The sequence below is a fragment of the Castor canadensis genome, chromosome 8 (assembly GCF_047511655.1).
Source record: "Castor canadensis chromosome 8, mCasCan1.hap1v2, whole genome shotgun sequence".
NCBI lineage: Eukaryota > Metazoa > Chordata > Mammalia > Rodentia > Castoridae > Castor > Castor canadensis.
Genome location: NC_133393.1, coordinates 20,525,889 through 20,553,082, shown reverse-complemented (window position 1 = coordinate 20,553,082; position 27,194 = coordinate 20,525,889). Strand labels below are relative to the sequence as shown.

At 46.4% G+C, this 27,194-nt stretch overlaps 1 protein-coding gene across 7 annotated transcripts in view; it reads left to right on the top strand.

Moving 5' to 3' along the window:
• The window catches only part of Anks1a (ankyrin repeat and sterile alpha motif domain containing 1A), a 161,071-nt gene that overhangs the window by 110,388 nt on the left and 23,489 nt on the right, over positions 1 to 27,194 (top strand). For all 7 annotated transcript variants that reach the window (XM_020164128.2, XM_074082383.1, XM_020164122.2 and 4 more), the window contains 2 exons: positions 19,634 to 19,700; positions 24,818 to 24,924. In XM_020164128.2, coding sequence (XP_020019717.1) covers positions 19,634 to 19,700; positions 24,818 to 24,924 — 174 coding nt within the window. The remainder of the gene's footprint in view (positions 1 to 19,633; positions 19,701 to 24,817; positions 24,925 to 27,194) is intronic.

The window sequence follows — 27,194 nt, the reverse complement described above, 5'->3', positions numbered from 1 at the left end:
AAAATCTAAACTATTGCTGCTGATCCAGAAATCAGGCCTTTGATAAGCCTCCCCAGGTGGGGTGTTATCCCAGAGACCTGGCTGTGCTCCTGCTCAAGTAACATTTCTTCTGTGCTAAATTCTTCCTGAAGGTTCGATTTGATTTGGCCTTTTTTCTTCCTGGGCAACAACTCAAGAACTGCCAGTTTCTAAGGCTTGGGACATAGTGATGGATACATTTGTTTCAGTGTCGACAAAGATTTATTTCATTGTAAAATCTCCCAGCCCCTAAGATAGAAGCAGAGACTGATGAATGAAGAACAAGTCTATTGGTTCTCATGCAGAGATGCATTAGTCTCTGTGCTCTGGAAGGCGTCCACTTACCCAGGTAGGCATGAGCAGGCTGGACATGCAGCCTATTTGGTGGCAGCTTCAGGGCCCTTACCTGGGCAAGAGCTCTACTAAGGTACTTATTGAAGCCATAGTTCTTTGGTCCACAAAGCAATGTGTACTGAGCATTCTCTGTTGCTGGGCTTTTTGTTTGCTTATGTGACATTGTGAGAACATACTGTTAAAGGTTACTTTCCTGATTTACTTTTTTTTTTTTTCTTTTTGTCAATACTGGGGTTTGCCTCATGCTTGCTAAACAGATTCTCTACCACTTGAGCCAGGCCCCCAAGCCCTTTTTGCTTTAGTTATTTTTCAGATTTGGTCTTGTGTTTTTGTCTAGACTGCAGTCCTCCTATTTATGCCTCCTGCATAACTGGGATGACAGGTTCATACCAGCTTATTGATTGAAATGGGGTCTCGCTAACTTTTTGCACAGGTTTGTCTTGAACTTCCATCCTCCTGATCTCTGCCCCCCAAGTAGCTAAGATTGCAGGCATGAGCCACTCTGACTGGCTTTTATGGTTTACTCTTGATCGTAAAGTTGTCTGCCATTGAGTTTCTTATAGGTGAATTAATTTACTACCTTGATATTTCTTTTACCATTTAGTTTTAGTTTTCCTTTTCCTTTTCCTTGGAACAAGTGTGCGTGTGTGTGTGTGTGTGTGTGTGTGTGTGTGTGTAATGTCACTGCTGGTGGTCCACTGCATATTGTGTATCAACTGTTGGTGGTGGTTTTCTATTTTACATCACCATGAGTAGTTTGGTTCTTTTGTCTTTGGATGTGTGTTTTTCTCTCTCGAGTCAAACCTGAGACAGACTTGGAAAGCAAATGGTCCATCAGTTCCATGCTGTGGGCTTGCCCCATCCAATCTTGTTTCTTGGGGACACACAAAGTGGCATCAGGAGGGCAGACAGGTCTACAGGTTACTTGTTGACAGTAGTCAGAGTATCTGAAACAAATAAATGGTAAGATTCCTGAATCCAAACCCAGCTTCCTCTCTGTTTTGGGATCATATGGACCCTGATCAAATTTGTGCTTTGTGCTTTGTTTGCTTTATTTTATACAATACCTCTTAGTTGTACTGACTAAAATACATTCCCAAGCTTTGGTAGGCTGTATGACTTGGGCCAATATCATTTTATCATTTGATAAATTTTATGTAATAAGGAAACTGAGTCCATAAATCTGAAGTGAGCTTGGTTAGAGGCAATCAAATTTACAAATTTACAAAAGTGAGTCTAAAGAGCTGAAGTCTAAACTGTGGATTGACCCTTGTGACATCACAGAAAGCCAGATAAATTAAGCCCAGTCTTGAGCCCAAATCCTGGCGTTGTGAGCTAGAGCATAGACACTGCATTTTAAGGTGGTATTTTACAGCAAATGAAGCAAGCAACTCAGTTGACATTGGCGGCAGGAAGCCCATGGGACTGGTTCCTCTGTGAGTAGTTGGAACAGGTTGGCTTAGGAACAGTCTCACCCTGAGTAACAAGCAAAAAGGTGCTGGCTGGCCTCCCAGGAGCCTTGTTCTCAGCCACACTGCCCGTAGCTGACCAAGCTGGGACTGAGCCCTTTACTTTTCAGCAGGTATTTATCAGCTGCCAACTATGTGTCGGGCACTGTGGTAGTTGCTGGGCATAGGGGGTGGAGGGCACAGTTCCTTCTTAGGGAGGGCTCCTGAATTCCATATAAGGAGGGTGTCAGAGCTGCTCTCTGATTGCAAGTAGGGACTAGGGCTTGCCTAGATGCTTCACTGTTTTTACTTACGTTTTATGTATTAGGTCAACAAAAATAATTTTCTAGATATGCCTTTACTTATGCTTTATATAAGGCTGAGGAAATGCCTTGTTTATATATAAAAGACCATATGTATATATATTACATGTATATATATATAACATTTCTTTTTATTTGTGTTGACTTGCTGTTGAGTTGTCAGTGTGCCCCAGGCCCTTGGTACCTGCCTTGTACTGCCATTGCCAAACTCTGCTTTTGTCCATTTAGTATTAATGCCACATTGATTTCAGGTCTTAATGTAGATGCTTGCTTTAACAGTTATTTTCTACCTCACACCTGCTGCATACTGACCCGCAGTTGCCATACTGAGTCTGTCAGAAATCAGTTTTACAGTTGATTTGCTGGTCATCCCTGGATATTGGTTTGTCTGTCTATAAAACAGAATAAAAGAAGAATGTTTCCAGCAGGTTCCCCATCAAGCCCAGAAGGTCGATGCTTGCCGCTTCATTCAGAATCCAGGCCTCAGAGAAATACAGAGCAGAGTCATCAGCAATGTCCTTCACAGGTGGCTGCCCCGCCTCTCTCCACTTGCCTCCTGGTTTGCATTCAGAGCAGGAAGGCTGTTAGCACAAGATTCATTTAAAACCCCAGTTGAGGAGGTTATCATAGCATCCTTAATTCTAGTGAGCAGCTCTAGTTTTCCCTTCAGCAGCTGGAGTGATTAAATGTCATAATGTATCAGGGGAGTGCCAATTAGGCACATGGATTTTATGCTGGATGCTTTTGTGTTTTCCGACTGGTATTGGGTGGAGTACTAACTTACCTTGGTAAGGCCTTTAATTGGGACATTCATTAAGTTGAAACATTTTGGACTCTAGCCAGCCAGAAGGGTCTCAGGGCCAAGACTGCTGCCAGGGTTTCACCTGTCCTGTCACTTACTGGCTTGTCAGAGCAAGAAAGCACCTACATTTTACACCCTGCTGCCCAGATGGCTAGACAAGGTATTTTTTTCCTTGAGGTGGGACATTCCTTTGTTTTCCTTTGTAAAACACCAGAGCTAGAAGGATCCCTCAGTAGGATTTATCTCTAGACAGGTTTTTAAAGCTGAGGCCTTTAGAGGATGTGACCTACTCAGTTGCACATGACCTTCCACAGTGCCCAAATCTCTGTTGCTTAGCAACATCTTTGGCACTGATGGGGCACTTGATACTGGCTTGTTGAGTAAATGAGTAAACCCAGGTCTCCTGGGATTTGTTTGAGTAACAGTTAATTTTACCTTTTTTGGTATAAACTGTCAATGTACCAAATCTGATTTGGGTTCAGTAGCTGATGTAGAGTGTTAGAAGATTCCACCTGTTTTCTTGAAACAGTACACAGACTGGTCACCTTTCATCGTTGCCAGTGCCAACTGGCAAGTTTAACCCTGTGGTTCTGACTTGCTCTTTGTCCTTGCAAGCAGTGGTTCTCAGAGCAATTACAGACCAGTATCATCAGCTCCACCTGGGAGCATGTGAGTAATTCAGGTTCTACCCTGCTTCCAGAACTTCCAAATTAGAAACTCTGGCTGGGACAGCAGTCAGTGTTTTGACAAACTCTCTAGGTGATTCTCCTGAATGCAAAAGTTTGAGAAGCACTGCTTTAACAGCTAAGTCCTCACTGTATTTCCGCTGGTAGTAAGACAAGCTGACTGACTATGCAATCTGAGCTCCCAGTTCAGACACTCAAGAACCAGGTGTAGGCCGGGCGCCAGTGGCTCATGCCTGTAATCCTAGCTACTTGAGAGGCAGAGAGCAGGAGAGTTGTGGTTCAAAGCCAGCCCTGGGCAAATAGTTCAAGAGACCCTATCTCAAAAAAATGCAACACAAACAAGGGGGCTGGTGGAGTGGCTCAAGTGGTAGAGTGCCTGCCTAGCAAGTGTGAGGCCCTGAGTTGCAAATATTACTACTACGACTACTAAGAAGAAGAAAAAGGAGGAGGGGGAGGGGGAGAGATGAGAGGGAGGGAGGAGAAAAAAAGGAGGAGGAAGAAGAAGGGCCAGTCATGGGGTTCCATAACTCTAGTAATCAAGTAAAATGTAATGCGTGTTTTATCCGACACATTTAATATATACGTGGCTGTTACTGTGCCAGTGGTAATTAAGCAAATGAAAGGCAGTTCATATAAATGGCTGTAATGAGCATTACCCAAGCAAATCAAGTTTTTATTGTTTTTCTCCTATTAGTTTTCAAGTATCTGCTAGTGGCTATACTATTGGTGATTTCCCTCATTATATCCTTCACACACCCACAAAGTCACCCACGTTCGAAACTCTGGCTCTTGTTTCCTAATTGTTGGGGTTCCCTATGACCACCTGTCCTGGGTTGAGTTCCCTCAAAAGCAGGACTTAAATGCCAGTAGCTTACTTGGGAGGTGACCCCAAGAAGCACTAGTAAGAGAGCAGAGGGGTGAGAAAGAAAAGAAACTAGTGAAGGGCTTGTTATCACACAGGTGACCCCTTAGGTCCCAGGGCTAGGCTGAGGAGCTAGGTGTGGTCAGACTGTGTTTCAGAGTTCCTAATTTGGAAGTCCTGGGAACAGGGTAGAGCCTGCATTTCCCTAGTGGGAGCAGGAACAAGACACAAATCCCCTGGCACTTCCATAACACCCAGTGTACAGGCCTAGAAGACTCTGGGGACTTCACAGGACCCTAGATAGCACAGTAGCTTACAGTTGGAAAATGGCAGGTTGGAGGGCTCAGAAGTGCTGAGTGCATGACTGACGTGAGAGCTTCCCAGAACATCAGTGGTCCTCCCATCAGTGATCCCAGGCCAAGGTAACTCTGCTGTTCTGTGTGCACCCCCAGGAGGTCTTAGAGGAGCTCCATCACTATCCCTCTTGGCAAAGGAAGGGCTTGTTCCAGGGGACCTGGTTCTGGAGGTAGGAAGCAGGCCACACTCAGGTTAAAAGCAGCTACTAAGGATGAGGGTGGTGGAAAGAATAGACTCTGGACCCAGGAGGGTAGGGGAGTGGAGTAAGTGAAAAAAAACTGGGCCTTGAAAATGGCTGACATCAGGTCTGTCTTTTCTGGTGGAGAGGGAAGGAATGTGGGGTTTGGGCACTGGTAAGAGTAGTAGAAAGCAGAATAGAAACTTATATTTCTTGCCAGGAAAGCCCTACAGGACCTTGTCCCCCAGCCCCAACCCACACTGTTAATCCTGTCCCACTTTTGTTTTCTGGTCTGACCAGGCTGTAGAGAACAATCAGACACCACCCAGCTTGGGAAGAAAGGGAGCTTTGTGCCAGGCTGCCCTTGGGGTGGGTGCACTGCATATTGCTTGCCTGCCAGACTGGTAAGAATGGTGGATGGAGGCTCGTGTTCTTACTAAGGTTGTCCTCCACAGTGCGCCTGTTCCACAGAAAAAGGAGGAAAATCAGGGACAAGGAGGTCATGTTGGCGCTGTGGTGGCCGCCAGCTGTTTGTTTCTGATTGTATCTCCCCTTTTCATTTTTTGTACTCCAGTTGTCCTTTTCTTTTATAAAATGAGAGTTGTCTTGTTAACTTTTAAATTTTTTTACTTCCTTCATTAAAATTTTTTAATTTGAAATAATCGTAGATTCAGAGGTACAGAAATAGTACCAAGCCTTCCTTTGTTTAGTACCCCTTCTCCAGTTCAGTTCCCCAGGCAATATAACACATAATTTTAATACTATATGGAAACCAGAAAATTGCCATTAATACAGTTCTAACATGTTCATGCTTCAGCAGTTTTATCCATGCTAGTGTGTGTAGGTTCCTGTGCTTACCAACACAGTCAGGAAGCAGCACTATCCTTTCACTACAAAGGTCTCCCTCATGCCACCCCTCAGGTCAGTTTTTAAGTCCTTATTTGCCATGATGAAAAGTTGACAACCTTGTAACATTCCCATTCCTCCCAGTTGTAGAGGGATTGGGAAACACAGCTCCAGTCTTACTGAGTTTAGTATTACAGCCCTGTGTTTGCCTGTTGAATGTACAGTGCTCTGCATGGAAGCCACCTGAAAAAGGCATTTCTGCCTAGGGATGTGGAGATCGAAGTATGAGAAAGCTCATTTTTGTCCTCAGCCTTCTGGAGGCTTAAGTGTGATATTAGTCTTCTTAGGCATCTGTAACAAAATTCCATCAGTTGGGTGGTTTAGACAATACACACTCATTCCTCACAGTTCAGGAAGTTGGGAAGTCCAAGATCAGAGGGCCAGCCCCTGGTGAGGACCCTCTGCCTCTCACCAAGTCCTCACATGTCGAGAATCTCTACTCCTCTTGGAGAGCCATCAAGCCCATCATGAGGGCCCATCTCATCCTAATTACATCTTAGATACAGCTCAGTCCATGGCATGTATCTTCACCAATCGCTGCTCCATATTCTGCTATTTCCTGGTCTCAAAATCAGTGGGGTATCTGGCAGAAGGCAAGAACAAGGTTTAGCCCCTGTACTGCCTGATTAATTTTTTTTATATTACTTAGCCTTACTGAGCTTTTATTTGCTCACCTGCTACACTGAGAGATTCATCAGGTCCTGCTCACTGAACCTGCAGCCCCTGCCTCCTGTGGCCTCGCCTTCTATCCTTTGCTTTCACTGATATGGAGGGGAGAGCCCAAGCCCCAAGGGCTGAATTTCTTGGTCCCCATACAAACTGTTCTAGCTTATTCCCACTTCTGGGAGCAGAGTTTGAAAAAAAAAAAAAAAAAAAAAGAAGGGGTTAGAAGTTTTGTGCGTCACAGTTTTGACTAAAGCCATCCTGTTTATTTTCATCTGCAGAGTTGTGTATTTGAGTTTTGCTGCATACATGTGCACAGGCACACAGCCGGCTTAGAGAGCTGAGAAAAACAAGTTCTGTTGATCACTTCCTTCAGCCTGAACACATACTCTGTTTACACCAGTTCAATTATTGATTCTACAAGAGGTGGAATCTTGGAAGACAAGGCTCCTGTACCCGAGTTAGCAGAACTGGGAAGCCCAGCCTGGGACGCCTAACCTTTTTACCAGGGCCTCTCTGGGATCCTAGCAAGCTTCCCCTTTCCCCTTTTCTTCTCTCTCTCAGACTTCAGGCCACCTTTTCTACTATTTCTTCCCTCTTTCCTCTTGCCCTAGAAGTCTGGGGGAAGGAACAAGCTTTCCAATCCCCCTCCACAGTTTTGCTGTATCTGAAATAAGCACACAGTACCCTTTTAAGTCTTTATTGCAGCATAAAACAAAAATGCAAAACTGAGAGGTTGGCTGAAAGCCAGCAAATAGCCAACAATGGGTATTATAAAATTATGAGAAATTTTAATAGTTGTCTTGGATCTTGCTCCAATGTTAATAAACTAGGTCTTTCCTTGGTTCCTCCCTCTCTCAAGTTGAGGTCCTCAGGTCATAGCTCCCACTCCTTGTCTGAAGGTCCCTGCCTCCCAGGCATACACTCAAAACCTCTAGAGTACTGTCCTTGGCAGTGGTCAGTGCTTACAAAATAGCTGAGACTAGCAGGCTGTGGCTGCTGTGGAACCTTCATCTGGCTGAGGCCAGAGGTGGTCTTTCAGAGGGTAGATGGCACAGGGTCTCCCAATGCACAGCTGTCAGAGTGGAGCTGGTGGAGTGGTTTTATTTTTTCTGCCTTTCCCTGCCCTGCATGCCATAGTTCCTGAGAAAATGCATGTGCTCCATAGTTGCCCCGTGCAGATCATCTTGCCAGCAAGCCTGAGTACAGATCACAGGGCCTTCCTCAGGGCAGATGGCCTTCGTGGAGTCCATTCTGAAGTTCTGGCCACTCTGGATGCTGTCTAGTCCAGACAGACATGGTGTAAACTAAAGAAAAGTCAGAGGATAACACTTAATTCACTTACTTGTGATGCAGGTCAGCGGCAGTGTCTCCAAAGGAACAGGGCAGAGGAGGCATTCAGGATGGGTGTGCCCTGTTTCTTACATCGTGAGATGTAATGGACAGGCCATTTGTTACTGTTACAGAAATAATTAATATGATAAAGTAGGCTGTTTAGTACTTAAGAAACATTTTTCTCCTTTCAAGAGGAAAGAACCCAGTTAGTTACTTGTGATCAAGGTCAGTACAGCCTAATGTGGGACGATGTCACCATAGGGCTTTGGCAGTGAAACAGCGAAGATGCAGTTGGAGAAATTTTTGGAGGGAAGATGCCACACATTTGCTGAGGGAGTCATCACTTTCCCACTCTCATTTCTTCTTGGAAAAACCTCAGCTCCAAGAAAGAGCTATATTCCAAATACATTCCTGCCTAAGAATCATGTGATCATGCTGAAGGCTTATTTCCCCACTGAGTGTGAGCTAAGCCTACTCAAGACTCAGGAACTGGTAGGAGCACAGTGGGAAGTGCAGCAGAAGCTGCAGAGGCCTGCACATGTGTTAGAGGACCAGGAGCCATTGCCTCACACCTTATTTATTGGCTTAGTGTATGTAGTCAGGCTGCCTCTGCTGCAGGGCTCAGTGTTCATTGAGGGTTTACTGTGTGTTTTACCGTTGCTAACACATCTCATCTCCCTACTGTAATGTTTACTGCAATGTGATAGGGTACTAGCAACCCTGTTCACACAGGAGATTTAGATAGGTTATGTGTTTTGCCAAAGGGACACACCAAGCACAAAGCCTTGCTCTGACTCTGAAACTCTTACTAGATCACACACATCAGAGAAGATCACAGGTGATGTGCACTGGTCCTGGAAGGCATTATGGGGTGAAGACTGAGCAGTCACAGAGGAGGCAGACACCTACAGGCTTGAGCTTGAGACTTGGGAGCAGCAGGAATGCAAGGGTGCTTCCAGCAAGGGTCAGGTTTCCCAAGTGCTCTCACCCTCTACTCTTGTGCTCTGCTCTCCTGAAAAGAATTGTCTTCCATGTGCCTGTCATTCCATGAATATTTCCTCCAAAATTACATTTGGGGGGCATAAGGATACCATTACATAATTTTTTATACTCCTTATGGGGTTGGAGGTAGAGCTGTGCTCAGGCATTTTCTTTTGGACCACCTTGAATACCCTTTAGCTTTAGAATGTGTCTATGAGATTTATAGAACTCCAGTTACTTTTGCCTCCCTGCCCTAGGAAAGGGCCTTAGTTTAACTTAATGACCTCTTGTCTCTGTCCTCCCAGTTTGGGAACTGGCTAGGCTGAGGGTAGTTCCTGTTCATCACCTGCCATATGGATGAATGGAAGCTGGAAGTTAGCCATGTATAAGGCAACCTCTGAGTTGACAGAGAGCCCATGAGTGCTACTGCCTGTGGTCTATAACTGAAGGTATGAAAGGCCCAGTCAGTCATGGCCCTTGGCTCTGAACCAAGGCAGTGATCAATGAAAGCTTAGGGAATTGTTCAAACAGGATCTTCCATGAAGAAGAAGGAAGGGCCGGAAGTATGCTGGGTGTGACCTGGGTTGTTCACCAGCCCTCTGAGGAGAGACTTTAGGACAAATCAAACAGAGTGGGGTTCTTCCTCTGGGAGATAGGACTTACTTGATAATGAAGGTGGTTTGAGAATTACTGTAGGGGACACTTGTGAATTAACTACACTTAATTCAAGAGCACATTTTTAAAAATGATCTCATTGAGTCTCTTTGAAGTATCAACTTCATTGTCACAAAAACAGCTTTTTCACTTACCCCATTTTTGTAATGTTTAAATAAATTTTCTGTTATCTTTGCCTTTTTATTTTTGTGGTATGTTCATTCCTAGTACATGCTAAAAACGTACTGCATCCCCAGCCCTAAATATAGAACCATCATAACTTCAAAAAGTAAGCATAGCATTTGGTGGGTGGAAGCAGACCATTGTTTGTTGGGAGAAGCCTGTCTCAGTGAATATGGGTGTCATTTGGTGTCATCCACTAAGGGAATAAATGGCATACAGTTGGCTAATTGGCAAGTCAGTTAAGCAGAGGTCATTAACAGACTTGCATGGTAGTGTTATTACTAATGTTATGGATGACCAAGTGGTACCTGGCTTGTAGTTGCACTGCTAGAAGGTGCAGGGTGGCTTCTCGTTGGCATGCTTCACTACCTGTTGCCTGCCCTGTAGCAGCCAGCTTTCTCCTAGGTGTGGGATGCCCCGTCCACACCACAGCCTGCAGCCTTCACCTCTCTGCACTTTGGGGTTGCTTTGGATTCTCCAGGCTCATACCCCAGAGCTGCTTTGAAAAGTGGCACCTCCCTCACATGAGTGTTTTGTCCTGAGTGAAGAAGCAGTCTCTGACTGAGTATCCAGGAAGTGAGCTATTGTTCACACAGTGCATTGTAAACATTTTCTGCCAGAGGAAGCTCTTTTCCTCTGGTTTGTCTTTAAAAAACAAAAAACAAAAACAAAACAAAACAAAAAAAAGGACTTGGGTTTTGATTAACTTGTTTTTAGGTAGAATTCTGTTTATTTTGGAATCAGATGATTGTGATCGTGAGTGCGAATCTCTCTGACCTCTGTACACTGAGTGAGCAAGGGCAGAGGGTTGTGTGGACTAGTCACCTGCATCTGGTTTTAAAAGGACCATAGATATTTCCAGGGTAAGAAGGCTGGTATCTGGTCATATGGGTTACAGAGTGAGAAGTAAATGATGATTAGGCTCAACCGCATTTTTCTCAGGACTTGGTTTAGAAGGCTCCTTAGAACCTTTCTGGTCTGGAGATGACCCAGACTGAAAGCTCCCAGCAACAGAGCAGGCAGCTCTCCTTTGGAGGAAGAACAATGCTGTCCATCTGTGCTACAGCAACAAGAATCTTGTCTTATAGGATGATGTCATTAGGGAATGAATGAATTATAGCTGGACCTGGGTCTTTAAGGGAGTGTACAGCTTGCTCAGTCTAGTGTTTTAATAAATTAACTCCTTGTTAGAGCTCTGTCTAGAAACCAAAAATTGCTCGCAGACATTGTCTCTGACCTTTCCAGCAACCATAGACTGGTGTCTCCCTCGTTCTTTTGAGGAAATTAAGGCTTAAAGAAGACAAGTCATAGCTAGGTATAGTGATGCGTGCCTCTATTCTCAGCACTCCACATACTGAGGTGGGAGGATCTTGCGTTTGAGGCCAGCCTGGGCTGCCTAGTGAGACCCTGTCTCAAAAAGCAAAACAAAAACATGAAAAAAGAAGAGTAACTTGCCCATAACAATGATCCTGTGAGGGAGGAATTTTTTCCACACTTTATAGAGAGGAAATTGAAAGTCAGCAAAGTTAAATGACTTGTCCAGGATCCCATAGCTAATGAAGGGGCAGAACCAGAATTTGAACCCAGGATTTTTATTCTAAAGCCTTTGTTCTTTTTGCTCCTATACACTGCCTTTCCAATATCCTTAATCTGATGAGTTGGAAATTTTGCCCTGAGCTTTCATAGAGCAGAAGCTATGCCTGGAGTAATCTGGACACCATGAATTAAGAAGATAATGACCAGGCAGTGGCTACATCCTGCAACTACTGATACCATGGACGTTACTTCCTGATGAGTAGGAAGCTAGGGTGGATGTAAGGAGGAACTGCATCACCCAGCAAGCTGTCATCTGGAGCTGGGTTCAGCTCCAACCCACTGACAGAACCTGTAAGCTAAAAGTGCTTTCCAAAGAAGTGGGGACCTGGCTGTAGGCACTTGAATTCAATTTTCAGCACATTTGGCCTCCTAAAGTAAGAAGGGATAATCTAATAAGCTTTCAACACATCCACACCTCATTCTCTTACTCCTTCAGTCTTTTTTTTTCCCCCCAGTATTGGGTTTGAACTCAGTGCTTTCACCTTGAGCCACTCCCAGCCCTTTTTTGTGATGGGTTTTTTCAAGATAGGGTCTCGAAAACTCTTTGCCCGTGCTGGCTTTGAACTGATCCTCCTGAGTAGCTAGGACTACAGGCGTGAGCCACCGGCACCTGTCTCTCTTCAGTCTTCTAAAAGAGTATCTGATTTCCTAATTTTACTTATTTCAAATTATAGACGGTACAGGTGTGTTCTACTATCTAAATATTCTGATGTGCTGTTTACCAAGCTAAACTAGTTCACCAGTGTGGGGGTCAATTTCTTCCAAGTCTGATTAATAGGAACCATTTTTCCAGGGTGTACTCATCCTTGGGAACATTGATAATTGATAATTTTCATACTGCCAAGACTGAGGCTGGCTTGGTTCCAGAATAGAGAAAGCCACACCACAACATGGGAGCTGCAGGAAAGCCTTACCCAGGAAGGAATGGGGAGGTCAGCCTTCTCACATTCCTTTCTCTTTGTTTTCTTTGCCTGTGAGGGCAAATCTTTGCTTACTAGCATGTTGAGCAAAAGAGTCCCTTATGGGTGAAACTCAAACTAATACTGATCTTAGCATTTGTTATTTTCTAAAAGATTTTTTTCCAGTATTCTCTGAGAAATTTTGAACTATAGACAGTTAAAAGACTTGAATAGTGAGTGCCTATATCCATATCGATCCTAGACTCTCTAATTGCATTTTACTATGCTTGCTTTATTTCATCCATTCCTTAGTCCACTTAGAGATTTTTTGGTTCATTTCAAGGTAAGTTGCAGGTGTGGGTACATTTCCCCTCTAAACACTTGAAAGTGTATATCATTAACTAGAATTCAGTACTTGCATACTATAGTTTGGGGAGGTGGGAGAGGGGTAAATTTTGTACTGAGTGGATGCATAAATTGTAGCTGTCTTTCCATGAGTTTTGACAAATGCATGCATTTGTATAACCCCAAATTCCATCCAAATGTAGAACGTTACTGTCACCCTAGAAAGTCACCTCATGCCCTTCCTGGTGAGTCCTTACCAGCCTTACCCTGTGCTGCTTCTCTGGCACCCACTCTTCTGATTTTTTTTCCACTGTCGACTAGTTTTGCCTGTTCTGCTACTCCATGTAGATGAAACCAATGCAGTATGTGCTCCTTTCTTTATTTTCTGAAAGACCTTAGTGCCTTAAAATGGAGTTTGGGGAGTCTGTCAATTTCATTTCACCAACTTCTATTTCACAGGTTCAGAGATAATTAGGAGTGGCAAGAAAATCTCAAGGCAGCTAATGGATTCTGGTGGTGTATTTGTACATATATTAATTTTTCACATCTAAAGTATATATAATTTGGTGCTCCCCTGTGGCACCTGAGGAGCTAATGACTGCAGTGCTCAGGAAATCAAGTCTGTGTGAAAACTTGGGTGGTTTCTCTGGCTGGTTTTATCCATAGCTAGACCAAGTGTAGTGCTCTGTCATGAGATTGAGATTGTAAAAGAACTGGACCCAGTGAAGGTTGCTTGGAGGTCAGTGGTAGTACAAGAAGGGCCAAGAAGCAGGTTACCCAGTAGACCAGATAATTGCATTTTGCCTAGGTCTGTGTACATCTCCTTGCCCCTCCCACCTGTGCCAAAAACTCAGCCTGCTCCAGGATGGAAAAGGATTGTGTAAATTAGACCAGAACCCAAATGCATAATCCTCATTAATCTTTTAGATTCTTGTCCTACTTAAGAAAGTCAGTACCTGGCATATAACAGAGAGTTAGGTGGCAAACAGTAATAAAGTTAATTGGGATGTAGGGCTCCTAACTTTTCTTTCAGCAGTTTCTTGGGCTTTTGAGTTAAAAGATTGCTTTTAGAGTAGGCTGTTCTTGTATGAGAAGGTCATTCGGCAATGCTGTATTACCAGTATTGTCATGTGTTTTCTTTCTGTCATGTTCCTGTCATGTTATTCATGTATTTCCTTTCTGTTAAGCTGCAGGTTGGGCCTTAAGCCCCGACTTGGGGTTGGGAAAGGGCTAGCTGGTAGTTGTGGGTTAGGAGATGCTCTGGGAGAACAAGAGCCAGAATTAGCAATCCAAATGGTGTGGGCCCAAGGGGTGAAGAAAGTAGGGTCAGGAAGCCAGAATACCATTGGCCTTCCTCTCTCTACCACTGAGCCTGGTGCAAGCAGGATGGTAGGCGTTTGTCAGGAAAGGACAAAGTACTTCTGAAACAAAACCAAACTTCTCAGTCATCTCTTAGCCATTGAGAAGGAAGGTAACAAGGGAAAGAGGATTAGAGTGGTAGAATACAACAATAAATATGGTAACAATCTGAGTGCCCTTTTGTGCTGTGAGAAATTAGGCTGAGACTAGCAGCCTGCCCAGTGGAGAAGCTACTCATTATTAGTGGAGCTGCCAGTTTCACCTGCTGAGGCGGACAGACAGCCCTGAGTCCACTGGCAGAGATTTATTCATCCCCCACCATGCATCTCTTCCCCCTCCCCAACCCTGTCCTGCCTCCCTCTTCTAAGAGTATTTGACAAGGTTAGAAAATCAGGACAAATAATTTACTTCAATCCATCTTTGTCTTTCCCAAGGCCTTGTGCAATTCAGCCTGAGACGGGAAGGAAAAAAATAACCCAGCCCCTGGTCAGTGACCCTTTTTCAGTTGTGGAATCAAAGCGTAGTCTAGGCTGAGAGCCTGTGTGTTGCTCGCAGGAGACAGAGATGGTGATGAATTCTTACATGGCTGCTACACTGGGAGTGCAGCTGTCAGCATCTTTAGGGGTCTCCCCGCACATAGACTGTGCAGTCCTGTGATGGGGTGGGGTGAGCATGTTAAGGTTCAGTTCCTCAGCCATATGCTCCTGAGCTGGGGAGCACTGCCCAAGCAAGGCCATGTGGCCAGAGTGGAGGGCCTGCCACTTAGTGGCCAGAGTGGAGGGCCTGCCACTTAGTGCCCAGCAGCAGAGTCTTGGCTGCCAGTGCATTTAACAGAAGTGAGAAGAGTGCCACCAGTAGGCAGGTGTTGAGTCTGCCGTAGAGAGGAGCTTCAGCTTCCTCACCAGGAAGTGGGATGATGTGTCTCTTGGCAGTGAACTGAGGCTAGGCAGGATAGTCGAGAGGACCGCTGGGAATTGCTGGGGTTTACAAATAAGGAGGGAAGGAGAGCTAGAGAATCCAGACTGGTCTAGAAGTGAGTGTTGGTTGCCTTTCCCCTTTCTCTTCTAGTCTATGAATGACTAGTGTATTGGTGACCAGCTTGGCAAGAGCATTTAACAGATGGTAGCTGTCACTGTTTGTCATCAAACACCTCCAAGATGCCACCTCTATACAAGTCACAAGGTGGGATTTAAAGAAAAACTGTATGAAATGGGGGAGAACCTCACCCTTAATGGTTCTGTAGTGTCCCTGGAGTGTACCATCAAAACCACAAATTGGTAAGCAACATGCAAAGCAGTATGTTTCTGCTGATAAGTGCTGAGTGGAGAAGGAGAAGTAAGTGTCTCCAGCTCTGTGGGACAGACCCAAGGAGAACGGTGAGTGTTTTCCAGCTGGCCAGAGAGTTTAGGGTGCTGATAGCTCCCTGGGCAGCAGAACAGGGTTTGCAAGGTATCAGGAGTCAACTCAGTTGCTGGTGAATTACTAAAACATCAATCACCTGTGATATTTGCATAAAGATTAGACTGGTTTTTTGCTATCCTGATACTTGTTACTGAATGAGAGCCCCTGAACACAGCCATGGCTTGTAACTTGTATCACCTCCTCAAAGAGATGTTCCCACAAATCTTGAAGCCAAGCTGCACGGACTGCCTATGTCTCGCACACTTCCTGGCACACAGAAGACTCATTAAAACTTGGGGAAGTTTTTGTCCCCCACTTCCATATTCCCAATATTCATTTGAAAGGCCTAGCACCATCCAAGTGACCCAGCAGCCTGGTGATAGTGGTGGGGAATGAGGAGGCTTCACTGCCATGGCCAGTTTGAAGGCTACCAGGATCCTGTCTGCTCTGCAAGCAGTTGTCAGATGGCCTGAGCAACGGTATCTCTAGTGTTTGTTTTACTTTTGTTTCCAGCTATATGAAGACTATGTTATATATAGCCCTGGTAGGAGAAAAAATCTAAACAGAATCATCCTGAATAATTTCAGAAGATGGAACATTTCCAAGCAATTTTTAATATAAGGGTTCATCACTGTGATAATTTTTAGGGCCTTATCTTAACCAGCACAAATACATGTTTTCAGTCATAGTTCATAAGAAGTGCAGTATTAAAGCATGGTTATTTCTCTAAAATGTCACTTATTCAAAAAACAGAAAAAGCAGGGAGCAGTATACTATGCCCTTCCATTGCATTCCACCTGCCTCCTCTCTTCCCAAGAGGCAGATGTTTCTGGGAAGGCAGCCTAATCAGATTATTTCTCAGTTCTACCTGAATGGTTAAACTACATGAAGTATGCAGATAAGAATGGTGTCCTCTGTCTGGATGCTTACTCTTCTTTTGTAGACTAAAGTAGTCATCATCTCTTTCTCTGGTTCTGGACCATGAAATGAGACAGGAAGAGATGAGCTTCAGCATTCACAAGTCTCCACAGTCCAGCCTGAGGGCTTCAGCAGGCTCATGGCCCAGACAGCCTACATAGGACCCCTCCATTTGGAAGCTTCTGCCTTGGAAGGTTCCATTTGCTAAGAAAAGGGTCCTGGATTACAAACTGCCAATAGACTATCGAATACCCTCAGTTCTTATGTAAACTATAATCTTCTCAGCTTAACCTTGCTATGGTGGTTTACAGAACTGTAAAACCAGCTAGCATTTTCCAGCTAGTCTGCAGTCTGGAGCTCCCCACATAGCCACTGAAAAGTAGGCTATAGAAACTAGGCTGAGCTGGCCTTTGTCAGGGTATGTGGGCAACTCTAGAGGCAAGAGAAAGAAGCAGGGCACAGAGGCAGCAGGGTATTTACTTCTGCTCACTCTGATTTCAAACAGCTCTCTGGCAAAATCTGAGGAATTGTGCAGCCAAGGGAGGATGATTGGACAGGCCACTTTGGGTATTTATGTGATTATGATGATAATGAATACATAATGTAGATGACTTGATTTTGAATAAATTCAAAGGAAATCTTGGTGTAACTCTTTCCTATCAGCCCTATCTAAGCTTGGTATTCTGCATGGCTATAGGAAAACAGCTTGTTCATTGCTGGATCAACATAAGTGTGCATTACACATTCGTTTGTTCATTCACTCATTCATTCATTCAATAGACTGCTGATTCACCAGGGGGTGAAATGGCAAAGGAAATATACATGACTCCAACCCTCAAGGTGCTTACAGTAATTCTGCCACATAAACCCACTTTAACTTGGAGGAGGGACCCAAAGATTGGTGGAACCATTCTAGGAATAAGGCCCATGCTCCCTCCCCCCACCCCATGTAGAAAGAAGACTCTTCAGCTTAAGCACTGTACTTTTTTTTTCCCCCATAGATGCTATAGGAAAGGACAAAGAAGGAAAATGAGCAGATATTTATTGAGTAGCTGCTTTGCCCAGCTCAGAGGCTTGTGTTACCTCATCAAGTAGCCCAGGCTTTGAGAACTTGCCCTGGTGTGTAGCACCAGAATGGACTGTGCACTTCAGGGAGCAGCTTGGCCTAGAAGAGAAGAACTGTCTTTGAGTATTCCTAAGACTTTCCAGTGCAAAAGGTGTTCCAGGGAATACAGGCACCACTGTGCTGAAGTTACAGGAGAGGGTTAAACCTGTGAAAAGGCACTTTGTACAAATAGGGTGAACTGACAAGATGAGTTAGTAAGGACCCTGTTTTTGGAAGACCTTTAGAAAAATTGGCCACAGAGTGGGAGATGGGATCATCTGATCTGCTACTGCCTTGTACGGTGCTGTGCCTGGGGGAACCTCAAGAAATATACAAAGAGTTACCCTGCAGATCTACTTGCACATGTGTACAAAGATATATGTAGAACAGTATTCATCATAGCACTGTTTAGGATGAGAAAAGACTGGAAAGTAACCACATATCTGTCAGAGAACAGGTTAAATAAACTATCATATTGCCATACCCTGATATTGTAGCTCATCCATTCAAAAATATGTTCTTTATGAACTATGAAAAGAACGCTAAGATACATATTATTCAGTGGAAAAAGCAGGACACTGAATTACACATGTGGGATATCTCTGTTAGTATGAAGGGGTGTGGCATGTGCTCCTATGCTCACCTCTGTTTGAGTAGAAATGATCGAACAGGATCAGTGACAAACGAGTTACATCAATTGCCTCAGAAGAACCAGCAACTGGGAGGCAGGGATAGGAGGGAGATTGTTCTCTAAGTAACTTTTTATATCTTTTGAATTTTGAATAATAAATATAAGTAAAAATATTTTTTAAACTTAAAATTCAGGCTTTACTGAACTGGAGCCTCAGTTGACAACAGAGGGGTGTGGAAAGGAAACTAATTTTTATTGGGCATCTACTGTGAGCCATCCCTTCAGCTAGATCTCTGTGTACATGATATCTTTGAATCCACAGAGCTCTGCAATAGGAGGCGTATCTTCCCCTGTGTTTATACACTTAAATCCAAAGCTTTTCAGGGTGAATACACTCACCTGAAATGGTCAGGGCCAAAGAAAGTGATGTCTGGGAGTAGCCATTTTCTTCAGGGGACAGTGCTCTGGGCTGGCTCTGCACTGCTGGAGCCCAAAGTAGAAAAACACCCCAGTTTACTCCAGGGCTGTTGTGTTTTCCTGTGCTTTTGCTGAGCTTAGGGATGGAGATTTCAGTCTCCGTTAACAGGCAGTCTGGTGTCTGAGCCTGTGGTCATTTCTATGGCTGGAGGAAAATACCTGCTGAGCTCTTGGCTGCAAGGGGAGAGAAAGCATTCACCCTATGCTCTTCTGCTGGGTGTCAGCTGTACCTTTTTGTCTGCCAGCTGGAGGCTGACTGGAGAGTTGTTTTTCTGATTGTCAGACCCAGGCTTCTTACTTGCACTTAGAGGAAAAAACATTCAAGGTCTAGTACAAAAGGTCCTCTTCTCATTTCTTTGGAAAAAGCAGTGAATGAGCTCATTATCATTGCAACCCAAGTAGGAGGGGAAAGGAGGAGAAAAAGGCGGCTTCTTCTGGCTATCTGGCCAGGCTTCCTGGGATGGGGGTTGGGGTTGGATCTGGCCTAGAGTGACCAAAACCAGATGGCTGGGACAGGTGGTCTTTATCAGGGGTAGTGCTGGGGGCATGTGGATGCTTTGAGGCCTGCTGTCTCTGTTGTGGTCCAGAGGAAAGGCAGTATCTGTGTCCCTTTTGCCCTCAGAGCAGAGCTGTATTCAGGGTTATGTGCCTACCTCCCCTTGCCTTCCAGAAGGTTCCTTTGTTCAGGTGCTGTAGATATTGTCCACACCCCAGAACTGGTGGTCACACAATGTCAATTATCTCTAGAGTGCTCACAATTTGCCATGCACAACTTAGGCACTTGGGGTATCACATGGAACAAGGCTAGCATAGGCTCTACTTTCATGGAATTTAACTTCTGCAATGAGCAGTGAAACATGCAGTTCTGTCATGTGGTTGCCCCCTCAACCCAGACTCTGCTGGGGCTGGGAGTGCGGCACCAGTGGCTGGAAAGGGAGGCTCCTTAGCATTTCTAACATCTGAACCCAGCTTATCACCATCTCAGTCCTTCAGAGCAGGAGGAGGGCTTTTGTAGACCTGAGCAGCAGAGCACTAACACCCTGTAGGTCAGTGCTGGATCTGGGAATGTCTGAGAATGGCACTGATGGCAAGCTGGCAATGCTGATCCCAAACCTGACCGTCTCCTCTTTGTCCCTCTTCCTTCCTTTTCAGATTGAGAAAATCATGAGTTCGATTGGAGAAGGGATTGACTTTTCTCAGGAACAGCAGAAGATCTCAGGTATGGTACCAAGTGGCCTTTCCCCACGGAACATGGGCCTTGGGGTCTGACAGATGCTGGTTTTCCTTTTGATATAAGACAGGCATTTAGTGGGTGGGAGGGGCAGCTGTAGATCACATCATGCTCTTACAGCTTTCCGTCTTCCATGTTGGAGAGCCATCTTGCTGTTATTTTTAGAGACATAACTCCTTCTGCATATCTGAGAGGAATTGTTTGAACTGAATCTGAAGCTGTCTATTAAGAAGAAAGTTTTTAATGAACAATTGCCATGTATTCATTATTTCCTACAATTTGGGCTTTTCAGTTTGCCTCAAACTGGAGTGGCTATCACTGCTGGTCTCCCCAGCTCTGGAGGTGGTGCTGGTGCCAGCTTGTCATGAGTACATGGTTATTGCTCACCTTATCTGTGGCAGTGGCAGTGTGTGGGACTGGACCAGTGGCTTCAAACTATTCACACGTCAGAATCCCCTGGAAGGCTGGCTTTGCTTTTACCTCCCGTGTGTGCTTTCATTTTCTCAGTCACCTACCATTTTTACCCTTTGTCACTGCTACTTGGGTCATTCTTTTCATGTCTAAGCCCTTGGGGTGAGGTCTATCTCTGTGAAACAGGACCAGGGAGGTATCTGGGCCATGTTGCCTTAGTCTTAGGGTCATGTGTGTTTCTTTCTCATGGGAGGAGAGGTCCTTAAGTGCCTCTCAGAGCAACCCTTATACCCCTCCCCCAGCATCTGCATGGAGTTCTGGTACAGGATGAAAGCAGCTAAAGCAGCCCAGAAGGACCCTGGCTATCCACACTGATGAGCAGGCCACTCTGCCCTGAGGGTTGGGGTTTTTTACTTACTCAAACGTTCCATCCAGAATTGACCTGAAAGTCTCAAGTGGTACCTCCACTTCCTTAGTGGGCCTTTGTGGCCCTACCAGGGTATGCAAGAGTAGAGTTAATTGTGTACCTCAGGGAGGAAGGAGCTGCTGAGGGAGCCTGCCTATAGGTCCACATGTTTCTGGGCAGGTCACCTAGTTTTACTGAGCCCCTGCCCCCCATCAACATTTGATATTAGTACTAATCTAATAGTGTTGTTGTAAATGAGCAAGATATACAAGTACCTGAGCAAAAGAGGTGGCCAATGATAGTAGCTCTGTCCATTTTTGTCCATGAATCATTGCTTATTCACACTGAGAAACCTAGAGAACAAAGGCGGCTGCTTCCCTGGCTTGTCTCCCTCCCCCACTTTTCAGTCTTAGAAATCCTCCCTCCATCTGCCCTGTTTTCCTGGGTTCTAGCAGAGGGGACTGACCTGGGTTTGGCCATCCTTGTTAGTCTTGGATTATACCACATAGGTCTTCTGGCTAGGAGCTTGTGATCCTTTTCCTGGCAGTTACTTGCATTCTGTCAAGCAATCTCACATTCTGCTGTAGTGTGTAGGCTTTTCCAAGGAGCAAGTGTTTTTTGGGAATAGATGTTTAGAACTGAGACAGACACGGATGCCACTTTGAAAGTTGTGCTTTGGGACCCTCAGCTGGAATCAAGAGCATTCAGTTTGTCTGAGACCACCTTCTGCTTTCCTGTCCTCCCTATGTCCAAGGTGCAGGAGGTGAAATCACTTACATGTATACATGGACTTGCTGCCTGAGTCAGAAGCAGACTATTGCCTCATGGATTCTGTTGGTCAGGGGATGTGCAGCACCTGGGGAAGAGCCTTCTCCTGGGTGGGGATAGTACTGAGTTCTTCCTTGCTGTCTGGTCGTACCTATGGAAGTGTGAGAGGTGTTCTTTCTGGTCTCCAACACCCAGTCTTGTCTTAATGCTCATTTGGCTGAGCTACCTTCATGTGCCAGAGCAGGCACATGCCGGGGTCACCCAAAGAGAGGGTGACCCAGCTGTGCTACCAAGAGAGCCCCGGCCCATAGTGTTTGCACCATGGCTGAACTAAGAAGTACAGAGGGGCTGACTCAGATTTACTTGAGGGCTCTGAATGACGGGCCACAAGGCCTGTGCCCAGGACCTCCTAGAGCACTATCTTTCAGCTCAGACCACAGCGAAATTACTGTTGGTTTCGAGTGGTCGGCTTCAGGATTCAGCTGTCCTTGGGTTTCAGGATTGGGGAGAAGAGACCTGCACTCTGGCATTAGCCTGGAAAGAGGGGCAGGCACTGCAGTAAGCCGTCCTCAACCAGGTTAGGGGCTGCTCAGCATGACCAGCTTTGCAGATGTCCTCCTCTAAAGGGCAGGGCTGCAACACTGGAGTCCTAGTCTTATTTGGGGGCCCCTGGCTTCCAGCACTGGAGCTAGTTACCTGCATCCCCGAGAGACATGTTTTACAACTAACTCATCCCTCTGCCTGGCCTCCTGGAGGCCAGGAGAGCAGCCTTCCCACCCACCCAGGCCACTCTTTCAACAAAGGCACACTCTGCCAAACAAAAAGAAACTTTTTGGCTCTCTGTTGCTAAAGCATTCCTGTTTTCACTGTTGAGTAGCTGTTGAATGCAGTATCTTTCTGGGACCTGATCACCCTAGACACAAAGCCCATTCTTTGCCAGCGTCTACGTGTGGCCTGATGGAATGCAAGTACCTCCTAGAGTAATTAGAATGTTAACAGGTAGTCCCTGTACACACATAACCTTGTGTCCCTTGACCTTGGCTGTTCCTGTCTTTTGCTATCCTCCTCCAAACTGCATATGGCCTGCTCTGGGTATAGTGTGTCTCCCCTTGTGTCTAACAGGCCCAGAGAAGAGTCTGTCCCCAGGTTGTTTGGTAGATTTACCTGAGGAACATCAGGTGCTGTGGCCTTATTTTGTTGCCTGTTTTGGGAATGAGAAGCACAGTCCTTCCTGAAGTGGCAGGTGGGCTGTGCCCTCAGCCAGTGTCATTTCTCTGTCCCCTCCCCTGGCTGTCCTAGATACTGCTGGCCAAAGCTACAGGAACAATTCCTCTCTATTCTCCATGGAAAGCAGTTCCCAGCCCCTTTGCTGGAGGTGAAGTTTTGCCATCTCCCCTCTCATTTGCCTTTGCATCGCTAGCATCATGCAGTGGGAGCCTGTCATCCTGCTCTGATGTGGGTGCTGCTCTCCCTTCTCCTTCAGTAGCAGCAGCAGCAGCAGCAGCAGCTTCAGCTCCGATGTCCGATCCCTGATATATTTTCCAGAGTGTGGAAGGGGGAAGGGCGGAAGGGGAGAAAGGGGAGGGCCAAACATTACGAGAGTGAGCAAGGACTGTGGAGCCGGCAGCAGGCAGCGTGGAGCCCAGGAGCCTTTAGACAAAGCATTTTGCTGCAGCTCTGTGAGTGCACACATCCACCGGCAGCAGGCAGGACCACAGCTGCCCAGCTACGTGTTTAAAGCAGGAATGAATCAGCAGCCACAGCCACGAGACTTCATGGGCATTCAAGAGCCTGCCACTTAGGTTCCTGAAACAGACTTGTTCAAGGGCAGGAATGCTTCAGGAGCCCTCAGACTCGGCATCCTGAAGGGCTGCTGGAGCTGCATTTGGAGGCCACCGGGTCCCTGACCACTGCCTGTTCTGCAGAGGACAGAGGAGAGGGGGCGGAGGCTGCCTCAGTTGGTCATCAGGGTTTCTTAGATAACCAAGCAAGTTGCCATTATCCTGCCCTGAAGGGCAGAGAATGCCTGGAACCAGCAGAATGACTTTCACCGTGTCAAGAGTTCCTTGGATGTGATATTTTTGTGGTTGGCTTTTTCCTTCCTTGTACCTCTTTTTCCTTCCCTTCTTTTTCTCCTTTTTCCTCCTTTTACCTGTTCTTGCCACAAGAATCAGAGAAGGTATTCATTTCAGAACATCCACGAGCTTCCGGGAAAGGCTGAACTTTTGTCCTCCCTGCACTGCCACAATTCCTGTCTTGACCAAGGAGTATAGCAAATAAATGTCCTCCCTTCCCTGCTCATCTGTAAAGGAGACTGTTTGAGATCCAGAGACATGGGAAGATAGTTGTCTTTATCACTCAGCCAAAGACGACAGCACAGAATGTGAATAGACTTAAGCCGCCGCAGCTCAGCTGACAAGACAGCTTCCTTTTTTTCTCTCTTTTATTTGGTTGGGTTTTGTCTTCTTTAGCCAAGAATTGAATCTGCCTGCCTGCTTTCCACTGGAGCAGGCAGGCAAGTCACAGAAACAGCCACTATCAGAAGAGGAAAATGAATGTCCAGCCCTTGCAAGCCAGCCCAGCCCAGGAAGGCAGCTCTTGAGACAACACTCTGGCCTTGGAGACGCCCCACTTGCCAGCCACCAGAGTCTAGCTGTGGATGGGCCCTAGCCCTCTGGCCACACAGCCCAGCGGAACACGATGCTGCTATCCCAGCAGAGCCTTACCTGAGCCTGATCCCCACACCTTAGCCCTCGTTCCTTACCAGCCCCCTGGCTACTTTGTGCCTCAGAGCACTCAGGACCAGGGCCATGGTTTGCTTATTCCGGGACTGCTGGGGGAAAACAAGTAAAAGTCTCTTTTCTACCCCTGCCATGTTCTGTGCTGCTTGTGTTGCATGTGCTGGGTTCCCGTGAACAGCCGCCGCTGCTTCCTTCGCGGAGCCCTCGCTGTGTGCCTATGTCCCTCAGCTGCATGAAGATGTGTGCTCTCTCCTGACTGGTTTATGCTGCAAGGTCACAGAACTTGCCCCTAACCACGGCCCCGCAGGGGCTCCAGAAGTTGCATGGATGAGAGGAGCAGCTAGGCTTGTGGGCACTTAGGAGCTCCTCCCCCGGCCCCTCCAGTGCCTATGGGGACAGACTTTTATGCCACGCCTCAGTGTGAATACTGATGAGGAGCTGACTTGGAGACTGTTGGGGGTTGGCTTCCCCCGACTTGGGGGCAAAGTCGTGCATGTGCCACTTTGGCCCTGGAGCAGCTCAGACTGCAGAGGTGTGAGTGAGTGGGCAGCAGCGGCCCAAAGTTGGGTAGTAGTGTGCAGTGCTGGGCAGCCCTGTCCTTGGCCTGTACATGGAAGAGTTGCTGTATGTTCACTGCTCTCTGGTCTCTTGTATATAATTTGGCTGCCTTATGGTAATGACAATGATGTGGCAGTGCCATCTGTCTTCCTCTGAGTGCCGCTGCTACCGTCTTAATGGTCTTTCCCTTTTCAAGCGTCTGCCGATTCCTCTCTCGTCAGGTTCGCGGACGCTGGAGCAGAGCGTTGGGGAGTGGCTGGAGTCGATTGGGCTGCAGCAATATGAGAGCAAGCTGCTTCTGAATGGCTTTGATGATGTTCACTTCCTGGTAAGTGCTCACAGGCCATTTCATAGCAGTTTTGCCCCAAGAAAATATGCCCTCTTGACTTCCCTGGCCCTGCTGGAATTTGAAACAGTGTGTAGCTCTGTTTCCAGGAAAGAGCTAACAGATGACGTGGACACCAGGTAGTCAACCAAGTGTCATATGCCTTCTTTCTAGACGTAGTTCTATGGGGAGAGCTCACAGAAGGGTGCTTGACTCAGATCCTTATCCCAGCCCTGCCTCCCTCTCATATCTCAGACCATGTGGTAGATGGCAGCCAGGCCAGCTCATTTGGAGCCATATCCTAGCTCAGCTGGAGTTTACTTTAATTAAAGGAGTTTCCTTTAATTCTCCAAAGTGCTGTCAGTGAGTTGGCCCTGAAGCATCAGGATCCAGGCCCAACCTGCATTGCCTTGTGTGCTCGTGGCCTCTGAGATGTTCGGAGAGAGGCTGAACTTTGATTTGGCTGCTTTTCAGGGGTGTAACTCTGCACTGTTCAGAACTCCCTGTGGAGCAGGGACCTGTCTCAGACTTCGGAGCCAGTGTTCCCTCTATCAGTCTAGAAGATGGGTCAGAGCAGGGCTTCATCACTGTTCTTCTGTTAACCCTGCCCAACTTGTCCTCATGGGTCAACTGAGGCAGTGCCTGGGCAGTGGCTGAACATTGGGCTTCAGCATCAAAAGAGCAGGTCTTTGACATCACAGTAACAAAGTGACAGTGGACGCTTGTGTTTATTGTGGGCTGGGTGCCATGCTGAGTGAATTACAAGTGAGCTCAGTGGTTTCCCAGCACCCCTGAGGTGTGTGCTGTTTTCACCTCCATTTTCCACGTCAGGAGATAAGGTGCAGATGTTAAGTGGCTTCCTCAGGGTCACACTGCCAGTAACTGGCAGAGTAGAAATGTGTACCTAGATGCTCTGGGTCCAGAGGTCATGCAGTACCACCATGTTACACAGCCTCCTTGAATGGGGGTGCAGGCATGGGTATAATAGCTTGTGTGCTAATCGTCATCTTGGAAGCTTGGTTTGAGGTAAATATAGCAAATCCCCCACTGCCCTGTTCCTCCTTGTTTCCTGGAAGGCTTGTCTCCCACTCTTGCAGCCCCCTGGAATGCAGGCTGCTCCAAGACATAGAGTCTGTCACCCAATGTGGCCTACACCTTGGTTGAGGGGCAGCACACACACCCCACCTGTCACCCGCTCTCAGCCAGGCCACCCTGGGTTTACTGCTGAACCAGTTGAGTTTGGTGTCTGCCCAGGAAGGGGCCCTGACTGGCATCACTCACCTTGCCAAAGCTTGATCCTTCCCCAGGAGAGGCAAGAAAGTCCGTATAAATCACCCTTCCAAAGCCAGCTTCAGGCCAGTGCTTTTCCAGCTTTTAAAATCTTAAGTTTTAAAATAGCAGTTTGTTTTTCTTTCTTTTTAAAAGTTTAAGTATATTTATGGTTCTTGTGACCTAACTCCTGATTCACCACACTCCTTGGGGAAGGAACAAACACAAACCAACACAGAGGTGGACTCAGCAAGGGAATGGGATCGACTAGCCCCTGGCACTGAGGTTTTAGGGTCTCCCCTCCCTAAGTACACCTCTTCATCAGACTGGCCTACATATGGATAAGTGACGAACGGTGTGGCAAATGCTAATTTCAGAAAGGCTTACGCTCATGGCCCTTGAATGACCCCAAGACTCCCTGGAACCACCTCCCTACCTTTCCCTGCCCAGACCAGAGAGCAGCAGAGTGGGAATTTGGGGACAGGTGGCATGGACCAGATGTCCACACAAGGTGCAGAACTCTACTAGGATGTCCCTTTTCCTATGCCAGAAGGATCCTCATCACAGGAGGCCAGCAGCTCAGTGCTTCCAGATCCTTCCAGGGGCTTTAGGATCTGGTGCTGAGTGTGCCTGGGCTGAGCATGTTACTTCATATACCTGGGGTGGTCGAGGTAGCCATGCACAGCATCCTGGCTAATTGCATGTAAACTGCCAGATGGCCTTAAGGCTGGTTAGGTTTTAGCAACCAGGAAAAGAGAAAGCACAGAAAGATGAGTGCTTTTGTTATCGAAACATTCCCTCGTTCCATATGGTATAATTTCCATCATGTCAGCCGTGGTTTATCCCCCAAGGTTTGGTTTGCAATAGGATATGAATGTTTACCTTGCATCTGAAATGCCCTGAAGATGCTTCTACCAGATGCAAAGTATCTCCAGATGTTTTGGGAACATCTGGGCACAAGGTGTTCACAGACAGGGTACTGCTGTGGAATTCCCTGTGACAGG